Raw genomic sequence first — 19,382 nt, 5'->3', positions numbered from 1 at the left:
AAGTGAATTTCTCACAAATTAAACTATAAGTTTAAAAATGTAAAACCAATAAACAAGTTTTTTGCGCTCCGCGAGGTTATTCTTTACCTGTATATTGAGCCCGAGTTCGCTCGAAAATAGCAGGTGATTTCAAGAATATTGTTTTGTGACGCAACGGTAAAACGTAAGTATGTGACTTCCTCAAAATTTTCATGCCCTCCTTGCAAAACCTTGATCCGCTATGGGTTGTGACTTTGCACAAAGAGATTATAACCATGAGGACAAACTCTCACTTTTGCAATGCATTCTACTTTCGACAGCCGTTACGGTCTGATTCACAATAAGAAAAACATCATCTTTTCCATTTAAGCCTGTTATAAAAATGTACGCTTTTGGCGTAATTTGTTGTTTAATGACCCCTAGTCCTAATTTAAACCGTTTTCTGTTTACAAAATTGACTTGGTAGGACAGGCAAGGTTATCACAAGTTGCGTAACACTTTCTTAGGACCCTACTGTACTTTTTTGAAAGGCGTGTTACTGTTAAAATGTACGCGATTGAGCTATGTCGTTGATTTCGGGGCTCTTTTGATTTGGTACGTAGAAAGTAACGCAAAAAACGGTCTACAAATGCCATAACGCAACGCACATCATTATTTTATTATTAATAATAATGCTCTACCAACCCAAACTCAAACCCGCACCGTAACCCGTTGCGGTATGCGGTATTTGTTGACCGTTTTTGTGCGTTACTTTCTACGTTAAGATTTATGTGAGGAGTTGGCGTACAAATTAAATTAATATCACTTAGTTTGTTGTTAATCTCAAGGTGCCGAACTCATTAAACTTAACTGTATGGCGGTGTTAATTGTTAGCTTCTTAATGTAAATGATATATAGGTATTTTGCATTGTACACTGTACACTACAGAGCCTATTACAGAAAAAGAAACTTTTGGTAAACCAAACCCATAAATGAATTGGCTTTAGTGTATAAAATTTAGTAAAAATTGTAGAATTCCAAATTTGATAAGTGTGCCGCAAATCAAAACTCTTTTTTGAGGACGTCGCAAAAAAAGTTTGCGAACCACTGCCTTACATTACTATTGGAATACAAATGTATCTATTTCTATTCTACTGTTTAAGATCCCAAATTTAGCGGTGGGGCGCAGTAGTGCTATGCAGATTGCGAACAATTTTTTGAAGTGCAAATTTTGTCTGCCCCTTGGTGGAAATTCCAGCTTTTCTTACATAAAGTAAGTTGGAGTAATATTTCGTTGTATACCAATTTAATTTGAATAAAAACATTTGCTGTGCTTGGTAAATGGTAACAGCCATTGTTCATTTAGGAAATGTTCTTTACGCAAATATATCCTTATCCTAAAGAATACTTTCCATACAGTAATTTTTCTTTAGTATGCCAGTGTTCAGTGCGCAAAATAAATTTATGCTGTACTGCTGCTCTATATAGTCTTCTGTATACTTGTTCCAGTGTTACAAATTAAGACACATTGAAATTGATACCATAAACTGAAAATTAATACCAAATTCTTTGAAAACATCGTTCAAACAAAAAGTTTTTGCACCTCAGTTTGCTGTATGTAATATTTAACTAGCAAATATTATTGGTGGTGTGCTGTTTGTGCGAGTGAAGCAAGCAATTAGCATTTGTAGTTACATTTAAAAAAGTTAGTTACATTCGAAATCAGTAGTTACCAAATGTCACTGAATTCAGTTAATAATTTTGCAAATTATAATATAGTCAAGTGGGGTAAAAAAAAACAATTTTAGCTAACTTTGGTGCTAAACTTTTATTTTTAGTGACAGAAGTTTAGTTTTTCTTTCTAATTGTGCTGATGGGACTACCTTTCTAACTATGTAAGGGATTTTTGATTAAAGTTTGAAATAAATAAAATATTTGACAAAATCCATTACTATTATTTATGCTAAGTTGTAGTCACTGGTTTGACTCTAAATTAAGTACATGGACTGAGGATACCTTTTCAAAGTCACAAAAATATATATTTTTTTAACTTTATTGTAACAAACACGTCATGTGAAAAATAATTTTGCTATAAAATTATTTTAGGCCAAACTTGCAGCAGTTGGAATATATTTGATTGCTCAGTATTGGAGTATGTTATTTTAATGTTAAACTTCTCCACTTGGTTTATTTTTATAGAACTTGCTCGTATTTACTAGTTTAACTATAATAAGAACACATATTCGTCTATAACTGTGATTCAGCCATTCTGGGATTATGTTGGACATTGCTTAAAGACATATCAACAGTACACTGGGAAAATAAAAAAGTCTATTCCTCAAAGATACAACAAATCTCTGGTAAGATTATTGTGACAATGAGATCATAGTGTAATGCAAACCATTATAGAGTATTTATTTTACTTCAAAAAACTTTAAACTGCCATCTGTCCATGGGTAAAGTTTAGGCCTATCTAGTTTAGGGCTACCCAAACTTTTCAGTCTGTGACTGCTTTTATTGTATTAAACTTTTTGACCCACTAGGTTTAACATTTTAAAACATAACATTTCTTGATGTCTGCTTTGGCATGTATTTATTAAAGTAATGTGCATTACATAATTTGCCATTAACATACCAAACAAAAAAATAACAATTTTATAAATTTAACACTTTGTATAAAATTTAACTCCATGAGCAACCCCCAGTTTGGAAAGCCCTGGTCTAGTTATACAAAACTTCCGAGTACTTTTACCAATGTTTTGTTTGTGACTTACTGGTATATTTTAAGTATTTATTTATTTAAAATATTTTTTTATTTTAGTATGTTACACTATTTTTCTTATTATACAGGTTGGAAAACTGATCGGGAACCTCCACTTAAAAAGTTCTGGTCACAGAATGAGCAGATTAAAGAGTGAAACACAATAAATTCCTTCAAATTTTCCACCCTTTTACCATTTGTTGTGCTGCAAGAAGCCTATTAATTAATGTGAAACTTAATTCTCTTGTGGTTAACATATGACACTGCTTTACACAAATTCCTACTGGCAATTGTTTTGGGCTTTTGATTTTGATTTCTTAAGTCAGGGTGGTCCAAGGTTGCACAATATTTCTTACATATTCTTTACGGGCCACAAAGCAGGCTACATGCAGGCCAGGAGCAGATAAACGATTTTCGTTAGGTCGGAGCATGAAGGGGTTTCCAGATGACGGCACAAAGAATTGTCAAAAAGTAACTGTCGAAAGATATATAAACTGCACAAACTTTCTGCTATCACCAAATTGTGCACAAATAAAATCGAGCGATACTAATCAGACTGGCAGAATGGTGCGCTCCAAACACGCGAAATTGCATATTTGACAACACTTAATTTCGAAAAAGACTGCATTTATAAGTGAACACAAATATAACTTGCATTGCAAAACAGTCATTTTAGAAAGTTCCATATAGGACGCACTGCGACTTTCAAACCTATCTGACACATACAAAAAATTAGGCTTTTTTTGCCAAGTTATAGTGAACTGGTTTATTTAATAGTGTAATCGCAAAAAATGTAAACCTAACCAAACCATTGCAGTATGCTCACTGATTGTTGGTCACTTATATTTCTTTAAAATAAACCCTGTACGCATTACAATAATTCAACAGTGCTTCGTGAGCCACAAACAATGATGTCGGGCCTGGGTTTTGGACCACCCTGTCTTAAGTAATCAATTCTTGTTAAAAGTGTCATTATTTTCCTACTTCTTGGTAATATGCAAACTCAGGCAAGCAAAACAAAATAATGTTTATTTAAAATTTATTTGGTTAAACATGGCAGGAATCAATCAATTTAAGGAATGAATAAAGTTCTTTATTGACACCACATTCCAGAGGCCACTTCAGTATTGTATTCTTTTGTGTAGTACCTGATCAACAGCGTCTGTAAGAACACAATTTATCAACCAATATATTACAAATGTTTTTTATAATTTTATTAAATTATCTCTCTTTGCACTGATTTATTATATTTATATTTCCAAGTGTGTATTACATAGTAAACGTTTTGTTTTATATGAATAAAATATTTATAAATTTTTACTTTTTCATCAAAAGAGTTGTTGAGTTATTACTTATTCTGAATAAATTTCAGGAAATAAATTATAGACTGTAAAAGTATAGTGGCTTAATTTAGAGTAAATAAAAAATTCCACACAGAACTAGGTAGCATATTGTACAGGTTTGAAATCAGGACTGCGGGTCTGCCTCGAGGAGTCGGTTTGTTTTGCTGGAGTCAGGCTCGGGACTCGAGTAAGACCATGTAAAACTACCCGACTCCCAAGTCTGACATGCGCAGTAAACTAATATGATCGCCAACTGAAAATTGTAAAGGTGGAATATAGCATGTGGTGGAATATTTTCCAACCATGTATTATGAGTGAATGAATTATATGACACCCCTATAAGTGTATAGCTGAATATCCATTGTTAAACAGGCTGTTTAGTCAGGGCCAGACTCGGGACTCAATGAAATGCCACATTTAACCGGAGTCGGACTCGGGTTATTTTTAACCGACTCCGCAGCCCTGTTTGAAATAGATATTTTTTGTCATTTTCAATGTAAGTTTGCGAAAAGTATTTTTTACCTTGAGTGCTTCTCATCTCTTTTCTCCCTAATAGCTGATAACAAAAGTTTGGAGCTTAACTGCTGGAGGATGTAGTTGAATGAATATTAAAGCCCATGTATAAAAATAGGTGACATCTTGTTAACAGCTTAAATATATATATTTATTCAGTTTAAACTTGATTGGATAACTGGTAGTACAAGAATAAAGGTTATTATTATATTTAATTTCAACAGATTACAAAGCTGCATAATCTGGTGCTTTCCTTTTTCAATGAACAATATTACACACCAAGTTTGTGTTCACCAAACCCTATATCCAGTACCCAAATGTGTAATGTTAGTATTCCTTAACACCAAAAATAGAGAATAATTGAATATATTACAAGATCCCTACTCTAATTTTCTTTAAGTTTTTTACTGTAATGCTAAAATAAACGAAACTGGGGCAATAAAAATAACTTTAAACAATATTGTAATACTTTGTTTATTGTAATATATAAGCAACACAAAAAGTTGTACCAAAAGGCTTACTAGTAATAATAAAAAATGTAAATTCCTCTCCGGCACCCCGGTTTGGAACCACTGGTCTACTCTACAGCAACGCGTTGTACGCTTCCCGGCTTCCGCAGAACTGGACGACGTTGGCGCGCCAACGAGTGTGTTAACCATATTATATAGTACTTATGGTTAACTGATATTGTATGCCCTACAGGCATTTTTAAGTGTGTTTACACGAAACTCGGCAATGAAAGTTTGACACCTAATTCAAGCATAACTTTTAACCTGTCAGAAATGTCGAACCTTAATATATATAAGCTGGTTGCTCCAAAATTTTAGCTCACCAACATACAAGTCAAGCCCAGTTGTTTACGTTTTACTATTATGCACTAGAGCGGAACGCTGTCGAAAGTAGAACAATGGGCTACGTCACAGTTTGTCCTCGTGGTTATAATCTCTTTGCAGCGAACAATAAATCGTTATCACAATGTATTCCAATGGTTTTCCAGCAATTTAATAAATTTAGGTCATAACAGTGTATCCAGTCAACAACGAACGGACAAACTTGAAACGAAAAAAATTAATTTTTCCAAAAAGTCCGGACGACAATAAAGGTCATGAAGCTGCGCAGTCATGCGTATAGTTTATTTGTAACTGGGGAGTTTGAAAATCACTAATAATTGCCTTCTTTTAAAAATCTAATGTATTAACATAGGTCATAGGAGTTGTTATCTCGTGAATTTAGAACAGTTAGCTGAAACCGATACCGACATTTACCAAAAATTTTTAGGCATTTAAAAAATTGATATTCAAAAAAACTAAGTGTACAACGCGACAGGCGACAGTTATGTCGCGCCGCGGAATGTTTGTTTATTTTTTGCTAAAATATTTTTCAGCGAAGGGAAGTTTGTAAAAAAAACTTTTCCAACTTACCCTAAGTTTAAACTTAAGCGACGTATCATGCAATCTATCTTGTTTTATTTACAAATGGATGAGAAAACATAATAGGGTAAAAGTGGTAAAATTATTAAAAAATAATGAAATAACAGCAAAGACCAGGTTTTTAAATTAGGAAATATGGTAGGAATTAGACCAACGCCAATATGGGAAAATAAATGGGCGCTCTTTCACTTGCGTACGTGGAAATTAATAAAAAAAAACTTTCTATAAATGCCGCATACCACAACGCATATTGTTTGGGTTAGGGTGCGGGTTAGCGTTTGGTTGAGGGTGGGTCAAGTTATTATTAATAATAAACATAATATTACTTGACCCACCCTCACCCAAACCCGCACCCTAACCCAAACAATATGCGTTGTGGTATGCGGTATTATTATTTTTTTTTGCATAACTTTTCACGTACAATAGTGAAAGAGCGCCAAATAAATAATAATAATATTTGAGTCGCTCGAGCCCGAACAATTTGTGTTAAGTTGTGTTGCTGGATTCTAGACCAGCGCAAATTCTGAAATGTTTTAAGTTATTATTCTCTTAATTTAAAGACCGTTACTAAAAACATTTTATAAAAGTGAAGCTAATGTAGGATCTTGCAAGTCAAGTTGTTTTTAAATTTGAAAATGTCTTCGGACTTACGGCAACGCGTTCCATTAACTACGAAACAAAATGTGATCACAAAGAACTCGTCGCACTCACAAGATGGTTTTATTACGTTTGACGTTGGATCAAGATACAAGTTGCTTGAAACAATCGGAAGTGGGGCTTATGGAGTCGTGTGCTCGGCTATCGACGACAAAGCAGGTTAAGATGTTATTATTTTCTACCATTTTACCCGGAAATAAAAACCAAAGTTTTTAGATTTAAATTGTGCAAAAAAGAGTAGCATTCGATGTGTAAACTGAAAGATTAAAAATCATTAATTTCAAGTTAAAATAAATGTATTTTATTTTAAAGTTTTTTTTTTAATTTTGAACTGTGTATATCAGATTGGAAACTTGGATATTGCCCAAAAATATTTAAATACAGCTTACATTTGACAGCTGTAATAAAGTTCCTTAGATAAGTTTGCGCGGCAGAAAGTGAAGAACACAAAAAACATTTTTTGGGTAAGTTTCCCACCAAGACAAAATATTCCAATATGGAATGAATGCAAGAAATAAGATTAAAAATGCGGAAAGCTGAATTGAACTCAATGTAGTACAATTTTTAAATTTGGCTCAATGTGGTAAAAAGTTATCATTTTGTATTATCGCAGGCACCCACGTTGCCATAAAAAAGATTGTTAATCCTTTTGACGTTTTGACGACGGCAAAACGAACTTTGCGTGAACTCAAGTTGCTTCTCCACTTTAAACACGACAATATCGTGGCGATAAGAAACATCATTCAAAGTGAGAATAAGAACTGCCACGAAGTTTATTTTGTGATGGATCTCATGGAAACAGATCTGCATCACATTATAAGGTCAGAGATGGATAATAAGAGGTTAATAGTTGGTGATTGTGGACAGAATTTTGTTGAATCACTTAATGCAGTGGTTCTTCAACCAGGGTCTGTAATGATTGGTAAAGGGGTAACACTTTTAAATTATATACTTGATTGACTAAACAATCTTTTAATTTTTTTTTTTTTGTTAATAGTTGGACAATTTCTTATTGATTTAAACTGTAGAGTTAATAATGTACAAATATTTTTTAATTAGAAACTCCTTTGTTTAAAAACATATATTTTAAAATGAGAAATAGGTTAGTCATGTGAAAGAGTTTAAGCAATACCATGTGTAGGATTTCTACATGAAAAATAATTTGGGAACTTACCTTTACCCAACCAGCTTAAACTTAACAACAAACTATTTTTGTAAAACTGGTATATGTCACACAGGAACTGACATTTTCAAAGTTAAAGTCTATTTGGTAATAAACCTATTATCTGTTTGAAGTTAAAAGAATACAAACAAAACAGAAGTGTTTCTGTTGAAATAAATTAAACATAATTTTTTTAAATATGTTGTATTTTTTTAATCCCACATTGGTATGCAATAGGTCGGAGCAGGGATTAAGTGCTGAACATGTTTGTTACTTCCTTTACCAAGTTCTCCGTGGATTGAAGTATATTCACTCTGCAAATGTCATTCACAGGTAATCGCTAGTTCACTGTAGGTAAGTAAGGTTTAACAAATCAAGTCTGACTAATATGTGCATTAACATTTGTGGGTTTTAATTGGGTTTGGATCGTTCAGTTAGGTCGCTGTTTTACTACCAGGCTTTAAATGCACTTATTCAAGTTAATTCATCCTTTAGAACTTTGTAAAATTTTTCAATTTATTTTTATTTGTTGCTGTAATTATATATGGCCTATACTGAAAACCATTGTGAAAATGGATTTTTGTTTGGTTTTATTTATGGTTTTATTTATTTCTCTTTTTTGTTGAAATTGAAATAACTATCAGTTTTTATTGATCAAAAAAACTATCAACTAAGTTATCTATTAGATGAAGATCAATTGAATTGAAGGTGATGTACGAGTTTGTTTGAAATAAATCAGCTGGTGAAGCATCTACTTGTGTTTATCAGGGATTTGAAGCCGAGCAATCTCCTGGTGAACGAGAACTGTGAGTTGAAGATCGGTGACTTTGGGATGGCGCGGGGTGTTTCGAGCCACCCGGAAGATCAGAAGATGTTTATGACCGAATACGTCGCCACGAGGTAAATACACAATCCTGTTGTAATCCCTTTAAAGATTCTGTCATGCTTGTTTCGTTGAAGTCTTTATTAAAATATGGACACTCATATTTTTAGAGCATAATGGTTGGAGGTTGTAGTAAGACGTAATAAGAATATCAAAGCCCATACAGAAGTAGATATCATTTTGACTGTTTCGAATAACCCTGAAAATAAATACTGAGTTATTCGAAACGTTCAAAATGATACATATTTTTAGGTTACAGTTTTGCCAAAGCAGTGATTCTAATCAGGTAGTCAATGTATAAACAAAAGTATTTCCAATTTTTTACCCAAATTGTTAATCCAGGTGTACACCTGTTGTGTAAGGTTTCCATTGCATAGGCCAGCGTTTCTCAACCGACGCGCAGCGGCGCACTGGTGCGCCATGAAAGGCTGCTAGGTGCGCCGCGAGCGTAAGGAAAAACATGTTAAAATAAGTCCAAAAATAATCAGATACTTTAACGGACAAAATAACATTTTTAATCTCAAACGCTGGAAGTCCCTTTAAAGATATGCAACTATAAAACCCATATAATTAAAAATGCAGGCAATTTAAGAGAAATATCGGTACATCTTAAAACTTTCTCACTTGTAAGGTGCGCCGCCACGTTTTCATACATCTCTAGATGCGCCCCCCAAGTCAAAAAACATAAGAAACACTGGCATAGGCCAACTATTAGAGTAATTTCAATATTTTAGGATTTTAGTAGGTCCTCAGTTTTGTTGGTGACAGTTGTAATAGCTTGTATTTAGTTTCAGAGTTAGATTTATTTCATTTTACCAATTTAAATTTTATTTAAGACATCTATAACGATTAAATGCTGTTTATAGTTATAACTATTCTCCAGATAATGGACATGGCAAAATATGCTTGGTAAATAAATGGCTTCGCTTATTTAAACAACTATAATTCCATTTATTGTTACTTTTTGTTCACAATTTTTGTGCAGTTCGAAACATGCTGGTTTTCCCATTGTATAGATTATTTTTACTTGAATAGCAAACATGGGTTCTCATGGATTAAGTGTTTTGCCTAATTGTCATTTTGATATATTTATAGATAAGCTTTCATTCTTCAGAGAACAGTTATGGCTAAGGCCATCTTTATTTTAACCTAAAAAAAATGGACTTTATTTTTATCAAATTTTAACTTTATTTTAACCTAACGAAATTGCTTGTTTGTAGAGGCCACAGTTCTTTCTTGAATTGATGCCAGTTACCCAAACATAATATTTTGTCGATTTCAGACCCAAACGTAATATTTTGTCAAAAACGCAAGGTGTTTTATGGATTATAAAAAGTGCGTCGTGTTTTTTGGCGATATATTTAGCATGTTTAGGCATTTTTGCATTAATGTTAGTAAGTTATTCCTAAAATCCAAACTGTTGATCTTCGAAAAGACCACGTTTATGAAGATGAAGTTTTTTATAAGAATTTTTTAAATAAGTAACAATAAATAAAAAAATAGACAATTTGCGATTAAAGTTACTGATGATCCAAGTGGGCATGCGGACATATTTCCTGCTTTTATAGGTTAATACGGTTAATTGTGTTGCAGTTCCGGATTTTCAATGCTTCCACGACAATTTTTACAAAAATTACTCTCAAGAAACACAAAAACTTTGTCAAAAGCCATAATTTGACAAATTTTGACTTTATTAAAAATTTTTAACTTTATTGTAAATTTTGACTTAATTTTAACCTATAAACTTCTTAGAAACAGTCCCCTAGGTGCTGAAAACAACTTTTTTGACTTTTGCGGGCCCTAGTTATGGCATAACAATATGTTGGATAATAAATGAAACCGCCAATTGATTTAAGGTTATTCTATTTTTAGACTATTTTTTTTGTACAATTCTTAACATAATGGGTATTATTGGGTATTATTATTAAAGAATTTTTTTTCGAATAACATTATCTGCCTAAATGCAAATGGTGTAAAGCAAACAATTCAGTCTTTTTACAAGCAGGACCAGTAGTTTTATGTCCTTAATGTAAAGGCTGATTTGTATCCAGATGGTACCGAGCCCCTGAGCTTATGTTGTCTGTTGGAGCGTACAGCCAATCCATCGACATGTGGTCGGTGGGATGCATTTTCGCCGAGATGATGGGACGGAAACAACTCTTCCCAGGTACGAACAAAATTCAACCTTATCCTTCACATTGAGTAGCTAGCAGTGAAGTTGTGGGAGCTGTACGCTGACATGTGCTAAATGTGCTTGCATCCCTAAAAGTGATGGAATCTTTAAAAGTCTTGAATTACTTGCATATTGAAAATTCTTTAAAAGTGTGGTTTCTAAACTTATTATTTTTGTTTTTTAATTTGTATTAATATTTTTTTTAATAAGGTTTAAAACTTTTTTTTTTGCAATTGCAAAACCAAATTTTCAATTATATTTTTATTATGTTGGCCATGGCATTTCTACTGTTTGTGTTGAAATTGTATTTTATTAAATGTTAATCTAACCATTTTTTGTCTTTGGAACATCATAATCTTAAATATCTTTGATTTTTTTTCATTAAATCATGTGTCAAGGCTGGCCTGGATAATTTCTTTAGTGAATTAATGTAAACACATTGTTCCACTTGTGTATTGTGGTACTTTCCTTGTGTGGGGAAATCCACGTTCAGCTGATGTGAGTCTGACTTTGACATAAAGCAGTAGTCAGTTTTGAGTTTGCTGTGTATTCCTGCTTTTGTTCTAGAAACAGCATTTACAGCATACACTAAAATAATGCCAACCAACACCTTTTAAACATACGCTCCTTAGTTGTAGATCTGTTCAGTTTCATATTTTTAAAACATTTTCGAAATAAAAATGATAGATAGTTCTTTCAGCTATTTCTTGTAATACATTTAAAAAAATAGGTTTTACAATTAAACAGCTTGACGAATACTTATCACATTCATCAAATCACATTAACACAGTTGGTTTTGCTGGAAAGTTTCTATTTTTTCGATACATTGATAATTGCTTTGAACCTGTGGTTTCAAAACGTTTAATATGAGAAATTTGTTATGTCTATATCAAAAACAAAAAAATATTATAAAAAATGATTAGATAGTAAATAATGGGTTGTTCATTTAAAAATAATATATCACAAAAAAAAATAACTTGCTTCACTTTAAAGACCTAAATATTTTGTGTTGGTTGTAAAAATAAATTTTCTTTATACCACACTTATGTAAAGATCTTGTATTTTCTAACGTCTCTTTCCTCCCCAGGTCGCCACTACGTCCACCAACTTCAGCTGGTGATATCGGTTCTCGGTTCACCCGGCGCCGACCTGGTTCAGTCGATCCGTTCGGAACGTGTAAGGGGGTACATACAGAGCCTCCCCCACAAAGACCCCGCCCCCCTTGCATCATTGTTCCCCAAAGCATCGCATACAATGGTAAGTACACCAGTTGGTACGTAACATTTTGTGGTTGTGTGCTCAGTTGGCTTCCAACACTTAATGTCTTTTAATCATAATGAAATCCATGATTTGAGTAAACTGGCAGAATTTAACATACTTTCAACTTGTACCCCCAAACCTGTTCTGTGCCCCAGGGGCCAGCCGAGCAGTAATAATACTTATCTTGTACTAATTGTGCAGTGATAACATTTGTGGATGAAGGGAAGGTGTAGATTGAAGCAAAGCAAAAACCTGTTCTGTGCCCCAGGGGTTGATAGCCACGGTTGGGAAACACTGTCCTATCACTTAATATAAGCCCAAGTTGAACCATTGCCATCAAAAGTACATTTTAGCACCAAAACTGAACTTATTGGAAGGAAATTAGTTAATTTTACTGAAATAGTATTCAATGTGAGCTCTTAAGTTTTAAGTCAAGTCATTTAAAAAAAACAAATGTTAACGTAGATTCCTAATTTTACACTGGTTAAAACACAAATATTCAGTTGCTATAGCTACCAGCATGACCTCTACCACGCTTAGATTGACCTTCTCTCCAAACTGCTGAACTTTGACCCTTCAAAGCGACCAACCGCATCGGAAGCACTCAAGCATAACTTCATCACCAATTACCATGACAACGATGACGAACCGTTGTGTCACGTGCCCTTCGACTTCCGCTTCGAGTCAACCGTGACGAAGGATGACGTACACAAGCAAGTCAATGACGTCATCAAACAATACCACCAGCGGAAGAACAGGTGATCCACGTTGGATTAACGAAAACACTTGCGTTTTTTTAATTTATTGGTTGCCAAAGCTTTGGTTTAAGTTAACTACACAGGGCAATCTAAATTACTGTGCAATCTAAATCAATGGACAAAATAAATTTCTGGTATTTATTTTTATTTTTGTAAATATGGTTTATGGGTAAATGTGTTGATTGTTTTAAAAATGTTCTTTGGTTATTACCACAATGTTTCACTAATTGCAATTTTAAATATAAAAGTGTTAAAACTTTGTTTTATTAAGTCATCTTGAAAACTAAACAAACAAACTCCAAAGTGATAAATATTAATTTTTTCTTTCAGGTTTTCGAAGCAACTTCGGATAGTTTCCAAAACGACATCGCCTCCCACATCGGAGGAAGTGTTCAAGATGCCTCAAGTACCACTGACCCCTAAAGCTTCATCAAAAGCCAGCGATAAACCAACGACAAGCGACGACGTTGACATGAAAAGCGCAACCTCTGTCGCTTCCATGGACCTTAGCGCGGAACTAAGCCATCGTGACGTCACAAAGGAAGTGAAACCAGCGGAGGGCAGCACAGAGCGTCCGATTATAACGGTTCATGTTGTGCAAGACGAGGAGCCAGCGGAGAAAGTTGTTGGGGTGAAATCAAGCGCGAAGCCAAAGAACAAGGAGCAGGAGAAACGAACCTCCGGGAAAAAATCATCGCAACCAAAGAAATCAACGATTTCCGAAGACACAAAGTTGAAACTGAGGGATTCTGTGTTCGCGAAGATGCTTGCTCGACAAAAAGGTGGGTTTGGGGCTTCAAGTGAGGTGAAAAATGTAATTTTCATATTGCAATACTTCTGCGTTCCACACAACTGTGTTTGCTTTACATTTCTGCTTAAAACCAAACGCTTAACTGGTTGTTTTATGCGCGGAACCGCAGGATATTGATGCTGGGGGTTAGTAGGAGGTTCAAAGCTCGCTGCGCTTTATTTAATTTACGCATTTTGAATTGGCCTTAATCACTAAAAACCTCTCAGTCAATAAAACTCTTTCTCGTAATTATCCCACAGACCCGTGTTAAAGAACCACAGATCTTGTCGAAAAATAAAATTACATTGTTTTTGTAAAAATCGAAGTATTTCTTCTAAGGTCTTGGCAAGCCGCTTGAAAAAGTGAAGAAATCTGTGACGGCAGCCGACCGACAGCGAGAGAGGGAAGAAAAGAGAAGAAAAAGGCAAGAGAGAGCGGCGGAAAAAGAGAGAAAGAAAAAAGAGGCCGAAGAAGCTCAGAAGAAGAAAGAACTGAGTGAAGCTGACAAGTCGATGTTGCAGAGGTGGACCAATATGCAGGTGGGTATTGAACTTATTATTGATGAGCTACACATCGTCCTTTGATGTCCTGCATATCACAAAGTTATAAAACTGCTTGGTTGGTTTATTGCAGGGGTCGGCAAACTTTATGTAGTCGCGGGTCCAAACCCAACTCAAAAACTTCTCTGCGCGCCGGACAAAATTTTAACTAAGATTTGTGTTATTAACATTTTAGAACCACTGTGATTCAGACGGGTCTCGGATATTTGTTGCAATTAAAAACGTGGCAGTAAAGTATTCGCGCTTAGCGAGAAAAAATGCGTTTGTTCGGTTTAAAATTCGGGCCGATGTACGTCGTCATCCATCCTGTTCCTACTAATGAAAAGTGTAATAAAAATACTTTGAAGAAGCGCGATAACTTTAATGTTGAATTTAGTTGAGTGTTTGCTAAGCAAGTCAGAGCGCAAACTTGGCGAGCGCGATTTTTTTTGGTATACGAGCATTTTTATTAAATTTTCCTGCAAGTTTTTAATACGTTGGCGAAAATAAAAAAATGTTAGAAAATATATATCAAATATTTTTGAATACGCTTTCTTCCGTTTGTCAGCGACGCACTTTTCAGCCTTCCACGGCGCAACGGCAGAGAAGCGCTGATCTAGTTCTCAAAAAGAGCATAAAAACATGAACAATCAGGATGAAGAAGGATTGTTCGCGCGAAGCGCAAACATTTTTTGGACTAACGCAGTTAAAATAGTTAAAAAGTATGTAAAATGAACTCGTGTCTAGTTTGTCAAGAGGCGGCGGGTCGGATGAATTACATTGGCGGGCCGGATAAATCCCGCCTGCCGTAGGTTGCCGACCTCTGGTTTATTGGTTGCAATACACACACCTACAAATGCATTGACGATATTGCGATCAGGGAAAAATTTAAGTTTTGTTTTATCTACTAAACGTCCTGAACCCCTCCAATCCTACATCTAGTTGGTAGGACTTCTGCGTTGCAAGCAGTTTTCTTCTCTAAGAAAACAACTGTAAAACGAAGAAAAGTTAGCTTTGGTTATTAGATTAAAATAAGGATTGCATTAAACTAGTTCAAAGTTATATTTTATTTTTTGCGAAATCTCTCCACAGCCTAAGTAAGCTCTTTGGTTTATTTAATAAATTCGGAGCAGTTGTGTTTCAATTAAAAGTTTAATAGAAGGTGTTTGCTAAAGGGTAAGTTATGACGTCCACACAATTATTTTAAATATATTTTTTTGTTGACAGAAAAAGACGAAACCAGTGGAAAGTGAAGTTTCTGTCCAAGCTTCCTCCGACAACACACAATCCCCAACTGGTGAGTGCGCTGGAATTGTCATTCTGTTATTGCTGGGAACTAAACGTTGTGGGATGCTCCACATTACAAAAAGCTGTAAAAACACTTTGAATCAAAAGTAGGATGTCCTAAGCGCAAAACGTATGAGGTAATAAGTTAAAAAAAGCGTTCATGAGTGTTATTGTTTATCGTTTGCCACCGGAACGTGAAAATAATACATTAAAAAAAAACTAACGCTTTTAGTAAGCTAAAGCAACATATGTTGCCTTCAACAATGTTATTTTACAGACGACAAAGGAGTTCGACGTTCAATGTTGGGAAGACACAAAAGCCTTCCACTGTGCTCCACCAACTCGTACAGACACAAACTACAGTAAGTTGTAACTGATATATGTAAATATACAAACACACAAACTCGTACAGAAACAAACTACAGCAAGTTGCAGCTAATATATGTAAATATACAAACACACAAACTCGTACAGACACAAACTACAGTAAGTTGTAGCTAATATATGTAAACATACAAACACACAAACTCGTACAGACACAAACTACAGTAAGTTGTAGCTAATATATGTAAATATACAAACACACAAACTCGTACAGACACAAACTACAGTAAGTTGTAACTAATATATGTAAATATGCAAACATACAAACTCGTACAGACACAAACTACAGTAAGTTGTAACTAATATATGTAAATATACAAACACACAAACTCGTACAGACACAAACTACAGTGAGTTGTGACCAAAATACCGGGTCACACAAGCTAAACATGCGACATAAATGGGAACCAAAATAAACCCTGTTCTCCAAACTAGACAAAGCTGTGAATCGAAGCCTTTTATTTTGCGTTTTGTTTAGCCATGGTATCTTGAACTTACACGTGATGAGCTGAGTAAGTTTGAATGTTATTGGTTGTTGCTGCAGAATTTAAACCGCGCGACTCTAGTTTATTTACTAAGTTCAAGTTTGAATCCACAAAGCAGAACACAATGGCGGCAGTGTATGTAACCTATTACAAACTGCGACGAAACTAAAATAAAATAGCGACGTTTACAGCCGGAATACTATGACTTAAAAAGTATTGTGTACACAACCCCCTGGTTAGTCCTAACGAAGCTCCATTATGTTGGCTTAACCTTGCGCAGTCATTGGTTTAAGGTTACAAATAATCATGTTTAAGTATTAACACATCTATAAACTCGCCAATGTTTTCGCACAAAAAGTGCTTCTCTGACTGGAATCTGTGAGGAAGTTAAAGTGTCCTTGAAAATGATTTCCTGATAAATGTTTTTAACTGGAACACTTCCGTCTCGTGGAGTTATATCTGCTCACCAGATAAAACCAAAGCAACTCGATATTTTGACCCAGGGAGGACCTTGCGACCCCGAAGCGCTGGAGCATAACGGACAACCCTGGAAGCATGGATCCCATGAAACCTGACGTATTCAGCGTTGTGATGGGGAATCCCCCTGAAGGTCACACCTTCGGGGAATCCCCGCCCGACCACCGCTTCATTCCTGAACCAACTTTCGACCAATCAGATCGCTCGCATTTGGCGCCAAATAACCACGGCGGGCTCTTTATACCGGAAGTGACGTCAACACACGACAGCACCCCCCAGCGGCCGACGAGTCTGTTCGCGCAAGACAATCGGCCCATTGTCTTCGTCAACAATGAGGCGCCGGGCAAGCTGATGACGCCGTCGGGGAATCCCCTGGTGTCGCTGAGTCCCGACACGGTTGAGTTGGTTCTCGGCGACGCTCCACAGCACCACCTGGCGGCACAATCCACCAAGTCCTCGTCGCTAGAGGGCGCGCTCACGCTCTCCCCCGGCGGAACCTCGCTTGTGTTTCGTCACAAAGCCCCAAAGGTGAAGAAAAGCCCCCTGTTGTACAGCGGAGGGGGCTTCACCCAGGGGGAAACCACCCAGGGCAAGGGGTGTAACGGGGGCGTGTTCGTTCCAAACGTGGATGGAAATGCTTCACTGAACGCACACCACTACGGACTGGTGAGATTATTGTGAGGTTATTTACGGCTCATAGTTTAAGTTTTTAGTGAAAACTACAATATCATATGTGTATGGAAATATATGCTCTATGATCTTCAGCAAAATGTTTTCTAGTAACTTCTACTTTCTTGCTCAAATAGCGTTTGCATAAACACGTTTCGTATTATGTAACTTACTGGCACTGGTTGATTGCAATAAAAGTGTTTCAGAGCCCGGTAACCCCTTAATTTTCGGGGTTTGTAGTGACATTCACCCTTGGGTTAAACATTTACCCCTAAACTTGTTACAGCTGAAACAGAACGGAGGGACCCAGATATCCCGAGCTGCTGATGCAACAGGGGAGGGGTACGGGCTGGGGGTGAACATCGATGACATAATACCCAAGTCTGCGGGGGCAGAGGGACCCCTGTCTGGGATGGACTTCAGTGTGGGGTCAATGGAGGGGCTGGACCCATGTTCATCTTCGCTATTAAGGGACTGGCTCGATGTGAGATGCTTGCAACCCGACGACATGGAAGCTCTTCAACGCGAGCTCGAACTCGGCTCTCCCATGAGCGTGGACGGGTGATAACGTTCGTGAGAGTGGCCGGATGTTCACGGTCGTGAGAGTGGCCGGATGTTCACGGTCGTGAGAGTGGACGGGTGATCACGGGCGTGAGAGTGGACGAGTGGTCACGGTCGTGAGAATGGAGGTGATCACGACCGTGAGGGATCATTTCCTATTAATTTTCTGATGAAATTCTTATAGTGTTAATTGTATCAGTTGAATTTTAGCCTTTTTTGTTATTTGGTTGAAATTTATTGTGATATCGATCGTTTACCACTGAAAACAGAATAGTTTCATATATTTGCGTATTTTGCGATTATGCTACAAAAATTAGATTGCTAGTTTCACGTTAGGCCGGTTCGGAGTTGTAGCGTTTTTTGCTGTTACACAAGTTTATTGTTGAATAACGGCAGCATTAAAGTGAGTGTTAATAGTTGTTTACTTTGGAGTACATACTTGTTCTGGTGCCTTATATGTGGCAAAAACAACATTCTTCGACATTCCATTTTATTAATCTCATTGTTTAAAGTAAATGTATTTTTCTACTTAAACCTTTTCAATCTTCGGGAAACATCTGCTTTTATGTACACTTCACTGTTTTATTAACTCGTCGCAGTACAAATGTTAATTTCAGGCCTATTCGTCCACAGAAACATGAAGGTTTTCAAGTTTTACAAAAATATTGTGCTTTTATTCTGGTCACTAAGTGGCGCCCTTGCACTGGCCAATTGTTACTGTGCCTTCATTGTTATTGCGATTTTACACTTGTTTATTTGTTTGTTTATTTTGTCCTTATATGCACTTTGGAACTTTGTTACTATCGCAGCAAGTATTTGAGCGTTTTTCTGCCAATAAATCGGTATTTCACGCAACACAGGTTTGTTTCAGCCCTGCTTCGTCAGTGTTGTTGTGACTAAAGTATTCACGGGAAATAACTTGGCTACAATTAAGTCATTCTTGGCTTTTTTTTTAAGTGGTTTACGTAATTTACTCAACTTTTTTTATGCAATGGATTTCAGTAAAATTGGGTTATTTGTGACAACCAGGGCTGCGGAGTCAGTTAAAATAAATGTGCGATTCCGTCGAGCCTTCAGCTCGGATGCGACTCTTCAGCCTGTTTTCACCGATTTACGCAACAACAAAATTTTGGATATTCAGCAATCCACTTATAGGGGTGTCATATAATTCATCCACTAACAATACATGGGTGAAAAATATTCCGCCTTATGCTATTCCAAATTTTAAATTTACAGTTGGCGGCCATTTAAAAAATTTCGTCGGGCGCGGGACTCGGTAGTTTTACGCGGTC

At 36.0% G+C, this 19,382-nt stretch overlaps 1 protein-coding gene across 1 annotated transcript; it reads left to right on the top strand.

The window, feature by feature from the left end:
• Positions 1-6,603: 6,603 nt before the first annotated feature.
• Positions 6,604-18,937, top strand: LOC146170512 (uncharacterized). The gene is made up of 13 exons (XM_083382442.1): positions 6,604-6,821; positions 7,276-7,483; positions 8,062-8,157; positions 8,593-8,724; positions 10,759-10,874; positions 11,968-12,137; positions 12,681-12,898; positions 13,229-13,680; positions 14,028-14,227; positions 15,455-15,524; positions 15,792-15,876; positions 16,887-17,526; positions 17,816-18,937. Exons 1-13 carry the CDS (start codon positions 6,641-6,643, stop codon positions 18,092-18,094), a joined length of 2,847 nt encoding a protein of 948 aa, XP_083238568.1. The 5' UTR covers positions 6,604-6,640; the 3' UTR covers positions 18,095-18,937.
• The last annotated feature ends 445 nt before the right edge of the window (positions 18,938-19,382 follow it).

This window comes from Ascidiella aspersa, chromosome 1 (genome assembly GCF_963924565.1).
Source record: "Ascidiella aspersa chromosome 1, kaAscAspe10.2, whole genome shotgun sequence".
In the NCBI taxonomy this organism is placed as follows: Eukaryota; Metazoa; Chordata; class Ascidiacea; order Phlebobranchia; family Ascidiidae; genus Ascidiella; species Ascidiella aspersa.
Note: the sequence above shows the minus strand (reverse complement) of the source record. Positions and strands in the feature narration are given on the sequence as shown.

Excerpts from the sequence above, each read along its gene's own strand:
- LOC146170512 (XM_083382442.1), top strand. The coding sequence starts at position 6,641 with ATGTCTTCGGACTTACGGCAACGCGTTCCATTAACTACGAAACAAAAT. Across the intron at positions 7,484-8,061 it reads GATCTGCATCACATTATAAG|GTCGGAGCAGGGATTAAGTG; the intron begins GTCAGAGATGGA and ends GGTATGCAATAG. Across the intron at positions 12,899-13,228 it reads TACCACCAGCGGAAGAACAG|GTTTTCGAAGCAACTTCGGA; the intron begins GTGATCCACGTT and ends TTTTTCTTTCAG.